The following is a 19,410-nucleotide window of genomic DNA, read 5'->3' as shown; positions in this document are numbered from 1 at the left end:
AGAGTAGGCAGGGGACCTTCCCCTCATAGCCTGACAAGCTGTGGCATAGTGGGGCTGCAGAGAGGGCAGAGCAGGGGAGCAGGCAGTCCCCCCAGCACTCACTCCTTCTTGGCTGCCGTACAGCAGCTAGACCCACTGAGCGCTCACAACATGGTACATCTCCTCCAATGGGCCTGGTTTCCACAGCCAACAGCCCCCCGTAGAGCGCTGGGGCCAGCCCGGGCAGATGTGGGTCACCGCCTTGGCTGAGAATTGTAACTAAGTCTTCCCGTACAGGAGGGCTTGGAAAAGGCCCATTTTTAGTTCGTATCTGCACTCCTCTACCCAGGGTCAGGGGAAAAAAAACAAAACAATACCATAGCTGGGATTAGTATCCAGTGATAAGGAAGTTACACCCTTTCAAAGAGTTCTCCCCACAAGGAGGGTCCCTCCTCCCTTTTATTGTAAGAGACTAAAATAGGACAGTTTCTAGGTTTCCCATTCCCCTCTACATAAGAAAATTGCTGTGTTTCAGCTCTAGTTTGATTATTTTTTTCAGATGGTTAGTTATGGCCTCTGATTCTCCTACTGGTAAATACACAGCCTGGTTTGTCTCACAAAAAATGGCCTGGAAGGGACCTTGAGAAGTCATCAATCCAACCCCTATGGTGAGGCAGGAGTCCAAGTACATTTAGAACATCCGCAGGTGTGTACTTAAAAATTTTCAGTTACAGGAATTTCACAGCCTCCACTGAAAGCCTATTTCAGTGCTTAACTACCATGATAGTGACAAAGAGCACGTTTTCACTGGCAACATGAAAGTGCTGCTGTGGCAGCGCTTTAACGTGGCAAGTGTAGTTGCAGCATAGCACTGGGAGAGAGCTGTCCTAGTGCTTTAAAAAGAAAAAGAAAAAACCACCACACCTCCATGAGTGCAGCTCCCAGCGCTGGTGCACTGTCTACACTGGCACTTTAGAACACTGCACGTTTGAGTGCTGAGGGGGGTATTTTTTCACACCCATGAGTGAGTAAGTTGCAGCACTGTGAAGTGCCAATATAGACAAGACTTAAGTGTCTCCTAATATTGAACCTAAACCTCCTTTGTTGCAGATTAAGCCAATTACTTCTTGTCCTACCTTCAGTGGACATGGAGAACAATTAATCACAGTCCTCGTTATAAAAAGTTAACATAGCTGAAGACTTTTCAGTTACCCCTTTTCGTCTTAAGATTAAACATGCCAAGCATTATTTAATCTTTTCTTCATAAGTCAGATTTTCTAAACCTTTTAACATTTTTGTAGGTCTCCTCTGGACTCTCTCCATATCTTTATGGAAGTGTGGCACCCAGAATTGGAGACGGAATTCCAGCTAAGGCCTCACTAGCGCTGAATAGAGCGGGACAGTTATCCTCTCAAGTCTTACATACAATGTTCCTGTTAATACAGTCCACAACGATATTAGTCTTTTCACAACTGATCACACTACTGACTCATTCAATTTGTGATCTACTACTGTATAACAGTGGTTCTCAACCAAGAGTATGCAAACCCCAAGGGGTATGGAGAGGTCCTCCCAGAGGTACATCAACTCATCTAGATATTTGCCTACTTTTACTATAGGCTTCATAACAAGCATTAGTGAAGTCAGTACAAACTAAAATTTCATAAAGTTACTTGTTTATACTGCTCTATTTACTAGACACTGAAATGTAAGTACAGTATTTTTATTCCAATTGATTTAATTATACAGTACAAATGAGAAAGTAGGCAATTCAGTAAGTGTGCAGTGACACTTTTTAATTTTGTAAGCAAATAGTTTAAGTAAGGTAAGTCTTGGGGAAACAAATCAGACTCCTGAAAGAGGTACAGTAATCTGGAAAGGTTGAGATCCACTGCACTATAACACCCAGATCCTTTTAAGCAGTACTGCTGCATAGCCCAGCTATTCCCCATTTGTATTTGTGCATTCGAGTTCTCCTTCTTAAGAGCAGTATTTTGCCCTTGTTTTTATTGAATTTCATTTTACTATTTTAGACTAATTCTCCAAATTGTCAAGGTTATTGTCAATTTTAAGGCTACTCTCCAAGTGATGGCAACCCCTCCCAGCTTGGTGTCATCTGCAGATTTTATGAGCATACTCTCCACCCCATTACCCAAGTAATTAATTCATTATCACATTATCAAATCCAGAGCACCTCCAGTCATCATAAAGTCCTGGCAAGTGAGAGAAGAATCACACCCATTGCATACTTATTTTCTGGAGACTGGATGGCTGAAGGAATTGTTGACAGGATAAGGAAGTTTAATTTTCTGCTTCAAATCCATCTTGAATTAGCAGTAACTGAAAATTTTCACCTCCTGATGGATGTGTGCAAAAAAAGTTGACTGTTTCTGGCCAATTTTCTGGCAGACAAGAATCCACATAGCAAGAACTGTGGCTCATCATCATGGTTCGCAATCTTGGCAAAGAAGCTAAGGACTAAAATAGGCATGGAGACTCACTTATTAATATTGCTATAACACGCAGAAGCCCCAGTTAAGGTTGAAACACAATGTTGGAAGTATTTCAGGGAAACTTACTGCCACTGCTCATGCCGTACCTATCCTGGATACGGGAAATACAACTGATACACAGTTATAAGCACTTCCAAGTTACATGCTACTGGAACTAGGTGCCTTCTATCAGCAGCACAGACACTGGACTATCTGACTGAAGTAAAGCTTCAGAAAAGCAACATGGTAAATTAAAATAAACAATTGCCTTGTGTATAACTTCATTAAAATAATAGAGTTAGAAGGGGCTGCAAGGGTCATCTAGTCTAATCTCCTGCCAAGATGCAGGATATGTTGTGTTTAAACCATCCAAGACAAATTGCTATCCAGCTTCCTTTTGAAAACCTCCAGTGAAGGCGATTCCACAACTTCCCTAGGGAGTTTGTTCCATTGTCCTACTGGTCTTACAGTTAGGAAGTTTTTCCTGAGATTTAATCCAAATCTGCTATGCTGTAGGTTGAACCCATTACCTCTTGTCCTGCCCTCTGTGGCAAAAGAACAATTTTTCTCCTTTTTTTTATGGCAGCTTCGCACGTATTTGAAGACCGCTATCCTGTTGCTACCTCCAAGATCACAAACCTTCCTGCAGGCGCCGCTGAACCCATGTTTACCTTTGAACAGAAGGAGGGTGGGAACTGGGAACCATATGTCACTTGCATATCCCAGGTGGACAAACATTTCCCATTGCACAGCAGTACAATGGTGGCCCAGGGTATAGATGTGCTGCTCAGAAACCTGCAATTATAGGAAATCCTCCATTACTTGCTACTTACAAGTTGATAACAACATATGTGCCATGGTTAGACTGAGTCAGAACATGGCATTATGCAGAGTTATCAGCGGTCTGATCCAGGAAAAACCCTCCAGTAGCAACTTGGGTTTGCAAAGTTTTTCTTTTTTCCCTCATGACAGTTTAAAATGGAAATCTACCTCAAAAATAAAAAACAAACATTTTATTTTAGATTGAAAAGTTCAAAGTGAAAATAATTTAATCAAAAAAGTTCAAACTTCACAAAACAATCAATCTGATTTCTTCAAATAATGTCAAAACCAAGTTGACAAAAAGTGTTGCTTTGCTCAGTTCTAATTGCAAGAATAAACTTGCAACCTTACAATGTTTATAAAAAAAGAAGTGAGCAAACATTCATTTGTGAGGGCAAAACTGCACCTTAAATTTAGGAAGTGAAATAGGAAAAAAAAGCAATGTTGATTAGTACATCTGTTCTTTGACTAGCCTGCAAATAAACCAAGTGCAGTTCTGCTCTGAAGCTGTAAAAACTGCACTGGGGGCGTTATTCCTGCACTAAAAACTGATCAGACTGGTTCGTGACCGATTTGATATGTAACATTTTGTGATGGAAAATATTTTCATTATGGTGGAGTATTTTTTAACCTACTAAAGTTAAAGACTTTTAGACAAATTCCCATTTTAAGGTTTGTCATGAAAAAAGAAATTTTGTGAAAAGCTTGAAATGAAAGAAAAAAAAACCTGTCATTACTACATTTTCAGCCAGCTCTATTCACAATGATTTCCAGAGAAAGTCTGCTCACTTTACAAGTAAAAACTACTTTTTCTAACTGATAGCCCTACAAAATGAAAGTGCAATCAGCAGGTTCTTCCTGGATCATACATCTTGAATAAAGCCCCATTGTCAGACATTACTACATCTGTGCAGCTCCACTAAATTCAATTGGGTTATACAGATAAACTTGGAGCAGGAGACCTGACATGATAATTGGAATTTAATTAATAGTCTGTAGATGATGCATGAGCCAGGATAGAATTCAGCTCCTGCTCTCAGCTAGGTAGGCTCTGAAGAGTTAACATTAATTTTGACCCCTGAAGTAAACTAAACAACGATCTGTTGAATAAGAAAGTAACCATTTTACATAGGTCTGTTTCAGAGTACAACAACAAAAAAGAAAACAGAAAGGGGAGCATAAGGACCTTACACAGTGGTCTGATGGCAGCATGAGCATGTTTCTTTGTGCAGGGGTACATGAGGAGCAGAGTTTTGTGGGAAAATTGAAGAGACAGAAATCCAGTTCTACTGGTATTTCACCATGGTCATTTGCTACAGCTTTAGCATCAGGGCACCTACTGACACCATAGGGAGTGTAAAATAAAGTGACTGCATAAATGAGATGCAGAGAAGAAGCATTTTGACCCCTGAATAGTGGATAAATACCTGTAAATAAACCACTTGCATCTGAAGAATAGGTACAAGGGGTTGGACTTCCTATATCAAATAGATTGAAAGGGGGCTTGGAAAGAGTTTAAAGCACAAACCCATACAGCTTATGTGTATTAACAGTGCATCTAGACCAGGGGTTCTCAGACTGGGGGTCAAGACCCCTCAGGGGGTCACTAGGTTATTACATGGGGGGGGGTCCCAAGCTGTCAGCCTCCACCCCAAACCCCACTTTTCCTCCAGCATTTATAATGGTGTTAATATATTAAAATGTTCTTAATGTATGGGGGGGGTGTCAAGGTATGAACCCCCCCCTGAACCTTAGTGTCCAAAACATAGGGAACCTACATGAACCCCCCAAGCTTAATTACTAGCTTAGAAATGGTAGAGCTGCCACCACCCAAAAATATAGTGTTTTGGGGCACTTTATGGCCCCCAAACCCTTCCCTGGGGACCCCAAGACCCAAACCCCTTGGATCTCAAAACAAAGGGAAATAAGCCATTCCCCTCCTTTCTTCCTCCCAGATTCTCTCCTCCATGGATAACACTGGGAGATCCCTGTGATTCAACTCCTTGAATCTTAAAACAGAGAGGAAATTCACCTTCCCCCCCGCTTCTCTTCCCCTCCCAGACTCTCCCTGAGAGAGACAGTAATCCTAACACAGAGAGAAATCAGACTTTTCCTCCCCCCCCTTCTCTCCTTTCTCCCACCAATTCCCTGGTGAGTGCAAACTCCTTCCCCTTGGGTCTCACACAAGAATAAAAAAAACAATCAGGTTCTTCAAAAGAAAAAAACTTTTAATAAGAAAGAAAAAAGTAAAGATTGTCTCTGTAAAATCAAGATGGAAAATGTTACAGGGTCTTTCAGCTAATAGACACTAGAGAGAATCCTTCCCCCAGCACAATTACACGTTGCAGCAAACAGAGATACAATTCTTCCAGCAAAAATACACATTTGCAAATAAAGAAAACAATCAAAAGACTAAACCGCCTTTCTAACTGGTACTTACTAAATTGAACAGGAGAGGCTGTTTCAGAAAATTGGAGAGTCTGTATACATGTCTGGTCCCTCTCAGAACCCAGAGAGAACAAAGAAAAAAACCAAAAAGCACAGACAAAGGCTTCCCTCCACCGAGATTTGAAAGTATCTTGTCTCCTGATTGGTCCTCTGGTCAGGTGTTCCAGGTTTACTGAGCTAGTTAACCCTTTACAGGTAAAAGAGACATTAACCCTTAACCATCTGTTTATGACACTCCCCCCAAATCACAGACAGTGGGGAACCTCACTGGCGGTGATTTCTTCCTAGAACTTTAGAACAAACAGATTAATACAACACAGGTACCTTTACATATACTACTAAGTATGTAAACTACAAGACTTTCTACATTTGAAGGACAATTCTTAACCAGTTGATTCTGGGAAACTTTCACGGGAGAGAGCATCAGCTACTTTGTTAGAAGCTCCTGAAATGTGTTGAATTTCAAAATCAAAATGTTGGAGAGCTAAACTCCATCGAAACAGTTTTTTCTTGTTTCCCTTGGCAGTATGAAGCCATTTTAGCGCAACATGGTCGGTTTGTAGCTGGAACCGCCATCCCCAAACCTGTGGGCGTAGCTTTTCCAGGGCGTACACAATGGCGTAGCATTCCTTTTCACTGATGGACCAGTGGCTTTCCCTCTCAGACAGTTTCTTGCTGAGAAACATGACAGGATGGAAGTTGTGATCCGGTCCTTCCTGCATTAGAACTGCTCCTACACCACACTCAGATGCATCTGTGGTTACTAGGAATGGTTTGTTAAATCCGGGACCCTTAGCACAGGGTCAGACATTGAGCATCGCCTTAAGCTGGGTAAAGGCCTTCTGACACTCATCAGTCCACTTAACTGCATTCGGCTGGGTCTTTTTGATCAGGTCGGTCAGTGGGGCAGCGATTTGGCTGTAGTGTGGTACAAATCGCCTGTAATACCCGGCCAAGCCTAAGAAGGATTGGACCTGCTTCTTTGACTTTGGGACAGGCCACTTTTGGATAGCATCCACCTTGGCCTGTAGGAGGTTTATGGTTCCTCGATCCACCTGGTGTCCCAGGTAAGTCAGTCTGTTTTGGCCTATTTGACACTTTTTGGCCTTAACAGTTAGTCCGGCCTGCCTGATGCGTTCAAAGACTTTTTCCAGGTGTTCTAGGTGTTCGGGCCATGAATCAGAAAAAATGGCCACATCATCGAGGTGGGCAACTGCATATTCTCCCAATCCTGCTACCAGCCTTTGGAAGGTGGCGGGTGCATTTCGCAGCCCGAAAGGAAGCACATTAAATTCATACACCCCTGCATGGGTGATGAATGCTGACCTTTCCTTGGCAGGTTCATCTAGCGGTACTTGCTAGTACCCCTTGGTTAAGTCTATTGTAGATATGAACTATGCACGTCCCAACTTCTCCAATAGCTCATCGGTGCGTGGCATTGGATAGTTGTCCAGACGAGTTACCGCATTTAGCTTACGGTAGTCCACGCACAAGCGTATTTCCCCATCTAGTTTGGGTACCAGAACCACTGGAGATGCCCATGCACTGGTAGATGAGCGGATTATACCCATCTGTAGCATGTTTTGGATCTCCCGTTCTATAGCAGCTTGGGCATGAGGAGACACCCGGTAGGGTGGGGTTCTAATTGGGTGAGCATTACCTGTGTCAATGGAGTGGTATGCCCGTTCAGTCCGTCCTGGGATGGCTGAGAACAATGGGGCGAAGCCAGTGCACAGCTCCTTGATTTGTTGCCGCTGCAGATGTTCCAAGGTTGTGGAGAGGTTCACCTCTTGCACACCACCGTCACTCTTTCCTTCGTAGTAGACACCTTCAGGCCACTCAGCGTCATCTCCTCCCTGGGCTGTAAACTGACAAACCTGTAAGCCTCTGGAATAAAAGGGCTTGAGAGAATTTACATGGTACACTTTGGGCTTTAGGGAGGAATTGGGAAATGCTATGAGGTAGTTAACAGCTCCCAGGCGCTCTTGGACCGTGAATGGTCCTTCCCATGATGCTTCCATCTTATGGGCCTGTTGTGCCTTCAAGACCATAACCTGGTCTCCTACCTTGAAGGAACGTTCTCTGGTATGTTTGTCATACCAGGCCTTTTGCTTTTTTTGGGCATCCTTTAGGTTTTCTTTAGCAAGGGCTAAAGAGTGTCGGAGGGTGCTTTGTAGGTTGCTTACAAAGTCCAGAATGTTAGTTCCTGGAGAAGGCGTAAACCCATCCCATTGCTGCTTCACCAACTGTAATGGCCCCTTAACCTCATGGCCATACACAAGTTCAAACAGTGAAAACCCTAAACTGGGATGTGGTACAGCCCTGTAGGCAAAGAGCAACTGCTGCAACACTAGGTCCCAGTCACTGGAGTGTTCATTCACGAATTTATGTATCATGGCCCCCAAAGTTCCATTAAACCTCTCCACCAGGCCATTGGTTTGATGGTGGTAAGGGGTGGCAACCAAGTGATTCACCCCATGAGTTCCCCACAGATCTTTCATGGTTCCTGCCAGGAAATTAGATCCTGAATCTGTAAGGATGTCGGAGGACCAACCTACCCTGGCAAAAATGTGTGTTAGGGCCCAGCACACAGTGTTAGTCTGGTGTTGCTTAGAGCTACTGCTTCCGGCCATCGGGTAGCAAAGTCCACGAAAGTCAGTATGTACTGCTTTCCTCTGGGGGTCTTTTTTGGGAAAGGACCCAGAATATCCACAGCTACTCGCTGAAATGGGACCTCAATTATGGGGAGTGGCTGGAGAGGGGCCTTGACCTGGTCTTGGGGCGTTCCCACTCTTTGGCACACCTCACAAGACTGGACATCCTTGCCCATCCCCTCCCAGTGGAAGGACTTCCCCAACCTGTCTTTGGTTCTGTTCACCCCAGCATGGCCACTGGGATGATCATGGGCTAAGCTTAAGAGCTTCTCCTGGTACTTAGTTGGAACCACCAACTGTTTCTGCGGATCCCAGTCTTCCTGGTGTCCACCAGAAAGAGTCTCCTTGTATAAAAGTCCTTGTTCTACAACAAACCGGGATCGGTTAAAAGAGCTGAGAGGTGGTGAGGTGGTCCGTGCCACCACCCAAGCTTTCTGAAGGCTGTCATCTGCTTCCTGCTCAGTCTGGAACTGTTCCCTTGAGGCTGGAGACACCAGTTCCTCCTTAGACTGTGGACTTGGGCTTGGTCCCTCTGGACGCGATGAAGGTGATGGGGTTATTTTCGTTGCTGGTGAACCAGGTGGTATTTCAGGCTCTGGCTGAGCCTCTTGGGTATGGTTGTCTGCTGCTTCTGCCAGTTCAGGCTCGCTGGCGCCCTCTGGTATTGGGGTCAAAGATGGATTTGCAAGCACTGGCGTCAGTGCTGGCAACGGTTCTGGTGCTGGTTGCTTTTCCAGTTCCAGGTCTGGGACTGGAGGCACTGTGGCTGTTGCCATCATTTGCAGGGGATCCGGGTCCACCACATCTGTCTGGGTCTCTGGTAACACAGACAGGGCCCTTGTGGACGGTTCAGGAACAGGAATGGGTCTGGAAGCTTGCCTGGCTTGTCTGCGTGTAACCATTCCCACCCTCTTGGCTCGCTTTACCTGGTTGGCCAAGTCTTCCCCCAGTAGCATGGGGATGGAATAATTGTCATAGACTGCAAAAGTCCACATTCCTGACCAGCCTTTGTACTGGACAGGCAGTTCAGCTGTAGGAAAGTCTACAGCTTTTGAAATGAATGGGTAAATTGTCACTTGGGCCTTTGGGTTGATGAATTTGGGGTCCACTAAGGATTGGTGGATAGCTGACACTTGTGCCCCCGTGTCTCTCCACGCGATAACCTTCTTTCTGTCCACTCTCAAAATTTCCCTTTGCTCCGAGGGTATTTGAGAGGCATCTGGGCCTGGGGATCCTTGGTGTGATGGTGGTGTAATTAACTGCACTCAGTTGGGGTTCTTGGGGCAGCTGGCCATTATATGTCCCAGTTCATTACATTTAAAGCATTGTCCAACTGACTGGTCACTGGGCCGAGGTGGGTTACTGGAGGCTGGTGAGGTGGGAGAATAGGGAGCCTGGGGCTTTCCTTAGGTTGTAGGTGGGGTCTTGGGTTGCCCTCGTTGATAGGGTTTAGTGTCTGTTTGCCCCCTGTGATATTCACTCCCCTTGACAGTAGCTTTTTTCTTTTCAGCCACTTCCACCCATCTGGCTCCAATCTCCCCCGCCTCGGTTACAGTTTTGGGCTTTCCATCTAGGATGTACCTTTCTATTTCCTCAGGAACACCCTCTAAGAACTATTCCATTTGCATCAGGAGGGATAGCTCTTCTAGAGTTTTAACCTTTGTTCCTGATATCCAGGCATCCCAATTCTTTCCAGTGTGGTGGGAATGTTGGGGAAATGACACATCTTGTTTCCACCTTAGGGCTCTGAACCTCTGACGGGCATGCTCAGGTGTTAGTCCCATTCGGACCCTGGCCTTGGTTTGAAAAAGTTTTTAGTCGTTCATGTGTTCCTTAGGCATTTCAGCTGCCACCTCTGCTAAGGGTCCACTGGGCTGTGGCCTCAGTTCTACCATGTACTGGTAGAGATGCTGTACCCAAGGCAGGCCCTTTCAAAATTTTCTAAGAAGGCCTCAGTGTCATCACCTGCCTTGTAGGTGGGGAATTTCTTGGGATGGGGAACAATAACTGCTGAAGGGTTGTTAGGATTGTCTGTGTTCTTCTGCTTAGCCTGTTCTAATTCCAGGGCCTGCTGGTGTGCCTCCCTTTGGAGCTGTATTTTTCTTTTGCGGTCCGCCTCTTTGGCTTCTTGCTCTCTTTTGTGGGCTGCCTCTTCCCTGGCTATTTCTGCATTTATTAGTTCCACCTTTCATTTATGTTCGTTGTCTCTTTCTATGGCTTCTAGCTTTGCTTGTTCCTATCTAATGGCTTTTTTGGAATGCATGGCTCCTGCTTTTTTGTGCTGGTTGCTCCCTCTGCTGTTGAGTGTCTGGAATGCTGCAGCTCAGGGTTGCTTAGCAACAGAGACTTCTAACTATTACTACACCCCTAGAGTTAGAAAGAAAAAAACAATTGATTTGCAAATGTCTTTTGCTGGTTGTCTGCTGCTGACAGCTTAAGCCTGCTTTGTCTAATAAAAGACCCTCGTTAAGAACTTAACACCTTCTGCTTTCAGTCTGTCTACCTTAGCAGCCAGAAAGAAGAGAGGAAAAACAAAATTTCCCTGGCTGTAGTTTTAAAAATCCCCCTCTTCTCTGCTTACAAACAGCTAGCAGAGAGAAAAGAGAAAAAAATAATCCTACTGGCTTTTGGATTCTATTTATCCCACGGCTACCACCATGGGAAGGTATGAACCCCCACTCTGAACCTTAGCGTCCAAAAGATGGGGTACCTGCATGAACCCCCCTAAGCTTAATTACTAGCTTAGAAATGGTAGAGCTGCCACCACCCAAAAATATAGTGTTTTGGGGCACTTTCTGGCCCCCAAAGCCTTCGGATCTCAAAACAAAGGGAAATAAACCATACCCCTCCTTTCTTCCTCCCAGATTCTCCCCTCCCTGGATAACACTTGGAGATCCCTGTGATTCAACTCCTTGAATCTTAAAACAGAGAGGAAATTCACCTTCCCTCCCTTCTCTCCCCCTCCCAGACTCCCTGAGAGAGACAGTAATCCTAACACAGAGAAATCAGGCTTTTCCTCCCCCCCTCCTTCTCTCCTTTCTCCCACCAATTCTCTGGTGAGTGCAGACTCCCTCCCCTTGGATCTCACACAAGAATGAAAAAACAATCAGGTTCTTCAAAAGAAAAAGCTTTTAATAAGAAAGAAAAAAGTAAAGATTGTCTCTGTAAAATCAAGATGGAAAATGTTACAGGGTTTTTCAGCTTATAGACACTAGAGAGAATCATTCCCCCAGCACAATTACACGTTGCAGCAAACAGAGATACAATTCTTCCAGCAAAAATACACATTTGCAAATAAAGAAAACAATCAAAAGACTAAACCATCTTTCTAACTGATACTTACTAAATTGAACAGGAGAGGCTGTTTCAGAAAATTGGAGAGTGTATGCATGTCTGGTCCCTCTCAGAACCCAGAGGGAACAAAGAAAAAACCCAAAAAGCACAGACAAAGGCTTCCCTCCACCGAGATTTGAAAGTATTTTGTCTCCTGATTGGTCCTCTGGTCAGGTGTTCCAGGTTTACTGAGCTAGTTAACCCTTTACAGGTAAAAGAGACATTAACCCTTAACCATCTGTTTATGACAGGGGGTCACACTCAGGCTTGCTGTGTGAAAGGGGTCACCAGTACAAAAGTTTGAGAACTACTGATCTAGACAATCAGACAAAGCACTGGTCTGTTACAGGTAACCCCAGATGACCCTAGAATTTAAACCTTACTGATTGAAGTTTAAATATCTTAGGAGTTCATTGTATTAAAAATGCAAAAGTTTATATATTGCTGTGGAACTGTGTGTAATGTCTTTAAGGGGGAGATAGGACTAATGCAAAGCTTGGGAAGTGTTATGAGCTTCAAAGGACTCTCTTGAAAAAACAGACCAGACAAGATTTAGGGCTAGTCTACATTGGCAACGCTAAAGCACCAGCACTTTAATGCAGCTTTTGTGGTCAAAGGGGCGTAGCTGTGCTTCCAGCGCTGGTGCGCTGTCTACACTGGCACTTTACAGCGCTGAAACTTGCTGTGCTCAGGGGGATGTTTTTAGCTAAATGCATTTCCTAGGAAATAATTGAGGAGAATTCCATTGTCTGCGTGAAACAATGAGTCCTTGTGGCAGGCTCTGCATATCAAAGACCCAAATTGGATAAAGGAGTGACTCACAGATTCATGGGGTGCTTGTTCTGAGCCAAAGCCACTGTGAATTTGTAACCACAGGAAAATCTTTTGGTGCGGTTTGAAGGATTGACTCCTACCAGAGCCCTTGCTGGAGCTGGGGTGATCTCCAGTAAGCTTATAGCAGGTGGGTAGCTTCTTTTATTGTTTTTCATATATTTTCTCTCTAGTGCTTTTACACTGAGAATGTGCTTCCTTAGAAATAGTTGTGTGGTAATTTAGCTGTGAGCAATTATACTGCTTACCATCTCAGAGGGAAAAACATATGTCTACCTGGACAATAATAAAATGCCTGTTGGTCTATGTTAGCTGACTCAGGCTGTAAATTGCAGTGTGGCTGTTCACGCTGGGACTGGAAAGGCTCTGGGACTTTACACTTCAATATATTCACTGGCAGAAAGGAGGAGGAGGAGGATGCAAACTCATTGCTGGCTAAATCGTTTTGGTTTGGAAGTGTAACTCCAGTGGTACCCTCCTCCCACAAATATAAATGCCACCCCCCCCCCCGGTGTGTGTGCGCTGCTGCTTTAGGAGGGGGGGGGGGTGATCCAACAGGTCCGTGCACCAGCGTGTCTGCACATGTGGCCGAGCAAAGCTGCCTGTTTCCCGCTTCCTCAAGCCGCGAGCAGCCGCCTGGCGCACAGGTGCCTGGACCAGCCGGGAGGAGCCGGGCCCTAGGACGCGCCACACTTGGCTGCAGATCGCGCCTCCCTCCCGGAACTGTCCCTTTAAGAGCGAGGCGGGCTCCAGCTCGCGGCGCTGCCGGGTGCAGTCCAGGCTCCTGGCCGCGCGGGGGGCCCCGGCTGGGGCGAGCCCTGTCCCGGCCCCGTCTTCTGTAGCCCGGGTAAGAGCTGCGCGGGGCCCGCGGCCACGTGGGGCTGTGGCGGGGCGCTGCTCCGCGCCGCCTCCCAACTTCCACCAAGTGCGCTGGGCGGCGGAAGCGGGGCTCGCAGGAGCCCTCTCCCCTGCCCCAGGCAGCGTCGGGAGGCGGGGTGAAGTGGGGCAGCGTTACCCCCCCCCCGGGCTCTGGCTTTGCCCCCCGATCCCCGCAGCCGGGTGGCGGGGGGCGCAAGGGCTCTGTTCTCGGCCGCTGTGCGTTTCCTGCGACCGCGGAGCCGATGGGACCGTGTCCCACCCCGCTCCGCTCTGCTGTGGCTCATGGCTGAGCTAGTTTAGTTCCCTCCCTCCGAAATGTCACTTGCCCCTCCCCGCAGCCTGCGTCCCCCCAACCGTATGAAGCAGCGCTGGCGCCTCCCTCAAGAGCCCATCGCTGCAGCGTCTGGGCTTGCCGGAGTGTTACCAAACAGCTCTATGGGACTGAACTCCTCGTGGCTATGGGCCTTTTCTAGGGGAGACAGTACAGTGGGTAGAGCACTAGGCTGGGACTCAGGAGAGCCACGTTCTATTCCTAGCTCTGCCATGGGCTTGGGGGATGATCTTGGGCAAGTTGCTTCCCTCCCTGTGCCTCACTTTCCCCTTTTGTAAAATGAGGCTAATAGAACTGAACTCCTTTGAAATGTAGGGCTGAATGGTAACACCTGTGTAACTGCTAGCAAAGCGGAATGACTAGTTGTATTTTGCATTCAAATTCCACAGGTAGATCAGTGGGTTTCAACCTGTGGTCCATGTAGCTCTGGTGGGGCCTGCAAACTATGTCTAATGATTCAAACACAGTCTGCATGCCCTCTTGTAGGGGTTTGCAAATGGAAAAAAAGGCTGAAAACCAGTGGTATAGATGACCACACAAGGTGAAGGGGGCAATGGAGAATTTATCCCCATTGGTCTTTCCCACTTCTCCAAAAGCAGCAAAGAATCCTGTGGCACCTTATAGACTAACAGACGTTTTGGAGCATTCGTGGGTGAATACCCACTTCGTCGGATGCATGTGACATGCACTTCATCACATGCATCCGATGAAGTGGGTATTTACCCACGAAAGCTGATGCTCCAAAACGTCTGTTAGTCTATAAGGTGCCACAGGATTCTTTGCTGCTTTTACAGATCCAGACTAATACGGCTACCCCTCTGATACTTCTCTCTTCTCCCACTCTCGTAACGTGTAAGGCTGTGTGTGCTTCCCCCATGGCACTCCTGGTCCCAGCTAGTGCGTTAATGTGATGTGTTGGGTTTTTTTCATTGCATCACTACATAGTTACATCACAAGTTGTGTTCCCTAGTCCTTGTGTTGATGTGAGCCAATCCACCTCCACTTTCTCTTCTCTGCAATTTCATCTCATTGCTCCTAATTACACAACAGTAGTATGGCTTATTGGATAAGGTGCTGGCCCAGGACTTACGCACAGAACCCAGGCTCCTGGTTTTGCCCTTGACCTGCTGGTGGCCTTGGGCAAGTTGCTTTGCCTCTGTGCCTTTGTTTCCTTGTCTATAAAATGAGAATAATACTGATCTCCTTTGTAAGGCACTTTGAGACCTACTGATGAAAAGTGCTATAGAAGAGTTAGGTATTACTATCCTAAGCAAGCTTTCTCCTTTGATTACACCCTCTACATTTCTGGAGATGACTCTGTTTTCTGGCCAGATGGAGGGGATGCACCAAGGTTGCTGTTCCACCTCATTGCTATACCTAGCACATTGCTGCTAGCAGTGGCAGATCAGCTAATATTTCCACTGGCTGGTGATGAGACACTAGATGGAGAGGGCTCAGAATTCTCTGTAGTAACTCATTCTCAGGTTTCTGGCTGGTGGGTCTTGCCTACATGCTCAGAGTCTAACTGATCACCATATTTGGGGTCAGGAAAGAATTTTCCCCTGGTTCAGATTGGCAGAGATCCTGCTGGGGTTTCACCTTCCTCTGTAGCATGGGGGACAGTCATTTGCTGGTTTATGTAAATGGTGGATACTCTGTAACTAGAAGTCTTTTAAACCATGATTTGAGGACTTCAGGAACTCTGCCAGAATTCAGGGGTCTATTTTAGGAATGTGTGGGTGAGGTTCTGTGGCCTGCAATGTGCAGGAGGTCAGACTTACTAGATAGTCACGATGGTCCCTTCTTGCCTTTAAGTCTATACCAACTGCCCATAAAATCCGTAGTGATGTACTGTATGTAAATCCCCATGCATCTTGTTGCGGTTGGAAGATGCTGTGTTTACAAACTTCTTCTAGCCGGGCTCTGCAGAGGCAGTAGGGCTTCATTGTGTGCTTCTGTCCCCTTTCAGAGCCTCTTTTCTCGTCATCACGGCTGCCTTGTGGCGCTGCCAGTGCCTGCCTGCCTGGCAAGTCGAAACATGCTCCAGCCCCAGTGGACTAACAGCAGAAGATGGCAGAGCTGCCGGAGGTTGGGGAGGCTGTGGGGGAGGGCAGTTTTGTGACTGCCGCACTTGAGGGCTGCCGCCTTGCAGGCAACAGGCTGAACCTGGATGTGTACTCCGATGGCTGTCGCCAGTTCCTCAAGCTGTTTGAGAAACGAAGGGAAGAGATGGCCAAGGTGGAATTCCTGCGGCTGAACTGCAATGAGGCCCTCATAGACTCCACGCTGGGCAGCCTTCCTGTCCTGAAGTGCCTGAAGTCCCTGGTGCTCAAAGGTAAGACACAGAGAAGCATCCTTGCCCATTCATCCGGGCTTGGCTCTTTTTCTCTGCTCCTACAGGATGGATGCGCTTTATGGTTTCCATTGTGCACTAGAGCCCCTTGCAGTGGCTTTGGGTCTGTTAGCCTTACAGGGAGCAGCATGCAGATTCAGGAAGATCCAGCATAGGGGCTGTTATTACCATCCTTTGTTTCCACAGCTGTTGGGGACCACTTTCCTCACTTGATTCAGTCTGACAGGTGCAGCCTTTTGTTTAAATGTCACTTGAATGGAGACTGGGTTGGATCTTTAGTTGTGGAGAGTCTGACTGAAATAATTGTTGGTGATTATTCCTCCTTCCCCACCCCCCCTTGAGATGTAATGATTCCTTTCAGTGCATTTTGTTCTGCTGTAGCTTTCTGAACAGACCCTCGTCCTGTGCCCTGCAGCACAAGCCGGGAACATGGTTTGAGAAGGAACAGCAAAGAAACTAACTTATCAGGAGCACAAAAAGTATTGGAGTGGATTTGCCTATGATTTGTAGCCAATGGCATGATGACATTCAATAAATACCTGTTGACCATTGTTTTGCTTCTTTGGCATCGCAGTTTTTGTATGCTAGGAGGCTGTGAATATGAATGGTGTGTCTTTAGCAATCTTGGAAAAATGTTGAACCACCCAGTCTTCTGGGGGGAACTGTATGTGCATATCAGAGAGGAAGGATGGTCCAGTGGTCAGGACATGAACTAGGTCTCCTGACTCTCAGGTTAATTTCCCCTGCTCCACCAGAATGTGACCTTAAGCAAGTATCTCTGGCCCGGATCCACAAAGGTATTTGAAATCAAGAGAAGTTAGAAGTCTAAATACCTTTGTGGATCTGGGTCTCTGTTTTCCCATCTGTAGAATGGGCATATTAATACTTCCTTACCTCCCATAGATTTATGCTGTGAAGTGCTCAGATACTGAGTATCTGGAAAAAAAAAGTAGAAAAACTTGGTTCGCTAAGAATTCCTTATTTAAACCGTACTATTTGCTAATCCAGGGTTTCTCAAATATTAATCTTTCTACGATTATACAACAAAAAAATCCTGTGGTATCCCCTAATGTAAGTATTTAAAATTGCACTGCAGGAGGATGGTGAGTAAGAGGGAGGAAATTGGTATGTTTATGGAAGTGTGAATTTAAATCATATGGCTGCCACTCCTTTCTCTCCCTCCCCCCCCACCCATGGGTCACTTGCCCTGGTAGTCTCAAGCAAGTCAGAAATCCTTTTGAATGTGCTGGATTTGTTATTTGGAGCCAAACTTGCCCTTAAATACCTGAGCATACCTCCCATCAAACCTAGACCTGTTGAAGTTAGAGGTAGGGAAAGCTATTAGACCATGTAGTCCTCTGCCCTGCCAGTATGGGTTATCACTAATGTGCTGCTGTTCAGGCTAGTTTTGAATGTCCCAAGCAGTGAAGCTTCTATCCTTTCCCTTGGGGAAACTGTGCGACAGCCAAATATGCCTCCTTCTTAGGGAAATTTTCTCATCTTCAGCTAAAATTGCCTCTTTCTTAAGTGCATCCTATAACTCCTAGTTCTCTCTTCTCCCACTGTGTACCAGATAAATCTCTCCTCTCCTTGGCTGTTAAAATACCAGCATTTTAGGTGTTCAACATCCAGGGGTCAGATTGGACTGGAAAAAGAATGACTGATAAAACAGACCCCTCATATGTACAGTGCAGATATCCTGCTCCACAGAACTCCCCCTCTCCACAATTGATACAGCCCATTTTACAGATGGAGAAACTGAGATGCAGAGAGGTGAAGTCATATAGGTGATTCACCCAGTGACAGTGCTGGGAATAGAACCCAGGTCTCCTGAGTCACACTTGAGTGCACTAGCCATTAGGCCATGCACCAATCCCTGCAGCCCTGATAAACATTGTTTGAACTTCCAGTTTGCCATGCTGTTGATTTCAGAGGGAGCTGTACATGCCTATCTGATGCTAGTTTAGGAGAACCCATGTAACATGGAATCCTTTCTCTCTGCTTTTCCATGCCCCCAGGTGGGCATGCCCAGGATGAATTCGGTGCTTGTCAGCAGGGTTCCCTGACAACCTTGCCAGAAGATTTTGGGAGTCTCCTATGTCTCACTCATCTGGATCTCAGCTTTAATAGTTTCTCCAGGTTACCCAGCTGTGTCACTAACCTTGCCAGCCTCCGTGTGCTCTTGGTGTGCCACAACAGCCTGGTGGAGCTGCCCGAAGACTTTGGCCAGCTCAGTAAGCTGACTTTCTTCTCTGCCATGAAAAACCAGCTCCGGGATTTACCACGGAGTATTGGGGAGCTGGCAGTGCTGCAGAGACTGGACCTGTCTGAAAACGCCCTGCAATCACTTCCCGACGAGATCGGGTGTCTGTATAACTGCATGGAGCTGGATCTCTCAGGGAATCAATTGATGCGTGTCCCTGACTCACTTGGTAAGAGTTGCACCTGGAAGAAAGAGAGAATGAATGTCCCTTGCTCCTGACATGGAATGGGTGGGTTTTAGGGAGTCTTTGAACAGGAAGACATGAACACCTAACCTTTAAATGGGATTCAGTGTCTGTCACTGACCCCCTTACTTCATCACCCCCAAGCAGGGCTGTGCATCAGGAGGTATCTCTTACACAACTTTCTAGGAGCAGGATATTGTCTATATGGAGCCCTGTCAATTTAGTCAGTGAGCAAACCGAGCACTTTGAAGATTCAGAAGACTCTGGGCCAGATCCTGAGTTGTTATAAATCAGGATTGGACAATGCCATTGCCTTCAAACTGACATACATCAGCTGAGGATCCAGCCCTTTGGCAGGCTAGGGCACTGGCTCCTGAGAGGATCCCAGCTTCTCTGCAGTTGCTGATATGAGGCAACACACTGAGGGCTAATTATATTGATGGGTTGTTTGGTTTTAAATGACATCTGTGTTGAGTCCAGACCAATCCAGAAAACCGTTCAGTGCTGGACTCTGAGATTCTGAATGGGCCTGTTTCCACAGCTTTGATTTTTGTATTACTGTGCCCAGGTTTCTGCTGTGGTTGTTATATTGCTGTAGCATCTAGAAGCCTATGCATGGACCGGAACCCCATTGAACTAGACTCTGTATAAACAGAACAAAAGGACAGTCCCTGTCCCAAAGAACTTACTGCTCTCCCAACCTGCTAATTCTCTGAACCCATGAGCTTTGTTCCTCTCTCATGATTTAAATATATCCATGCTTTGTGTGTGTGTTTTGGGGGTCTGGTGCAGGCAGGCTGGGGTCACGCTCTAGGTGCTTGCTAAGGGGAATTGGGGATGG

General features: G+C 46.3%; 1 protein-coding gene across 5 annotated transcripts in view; it reads left to right on the top strand.

Moving 5' to 3' along the window:
- Positions 1-13,312: 13,312 nt before the first annotated feature.
- The window catches only part of PIDD1 (p53-induced death domain protein 1), a 38,269-nt gene continuing 32,171 nt past the window's right edge, over positions 13,313-19,410 (top strand). For all 5 annotated transcript variants that reach the window (XR_007774376.1, XR_007774375.1, XM_050952827.1 and 2 more), the window contains exons 1-3: positions 13,313-13,406; positions 15,739-16,104; positions 18,141-18,554. Coding sequence is in view for 3 of the 5 variants with exons in the window: in XM_050952827.1 (XP_050808784.1) it covers positions 15,840-16,104; positions 18,141-18,554 (679 nt within the window). In the remaining 2 variants the exon portion in view is untranslated. The remainder of the gene's footprint in view (positions 13,407-15,738; positions 16,105-18,140; positions 18,555-19,410) is intronic.

Source organism: Gopherus flavomarginatus, chromosome 5 (assembly GCF_025201925.1).
Source record: "Gopherus flavomarginatus isolate rGopFla2 chromosome 5, rGopFla2.mat.asm, whole genome shotgun sequence".
Classification (NCBI taxonomy): Eukaryota; Metazoa; Chordata; order Testudines; family Testudinidae; genus Gopherus; species Gopherus flavomarginatus.
This window is presented reverse-complemented; position numbering and strand designations above follow the sequence as displayed.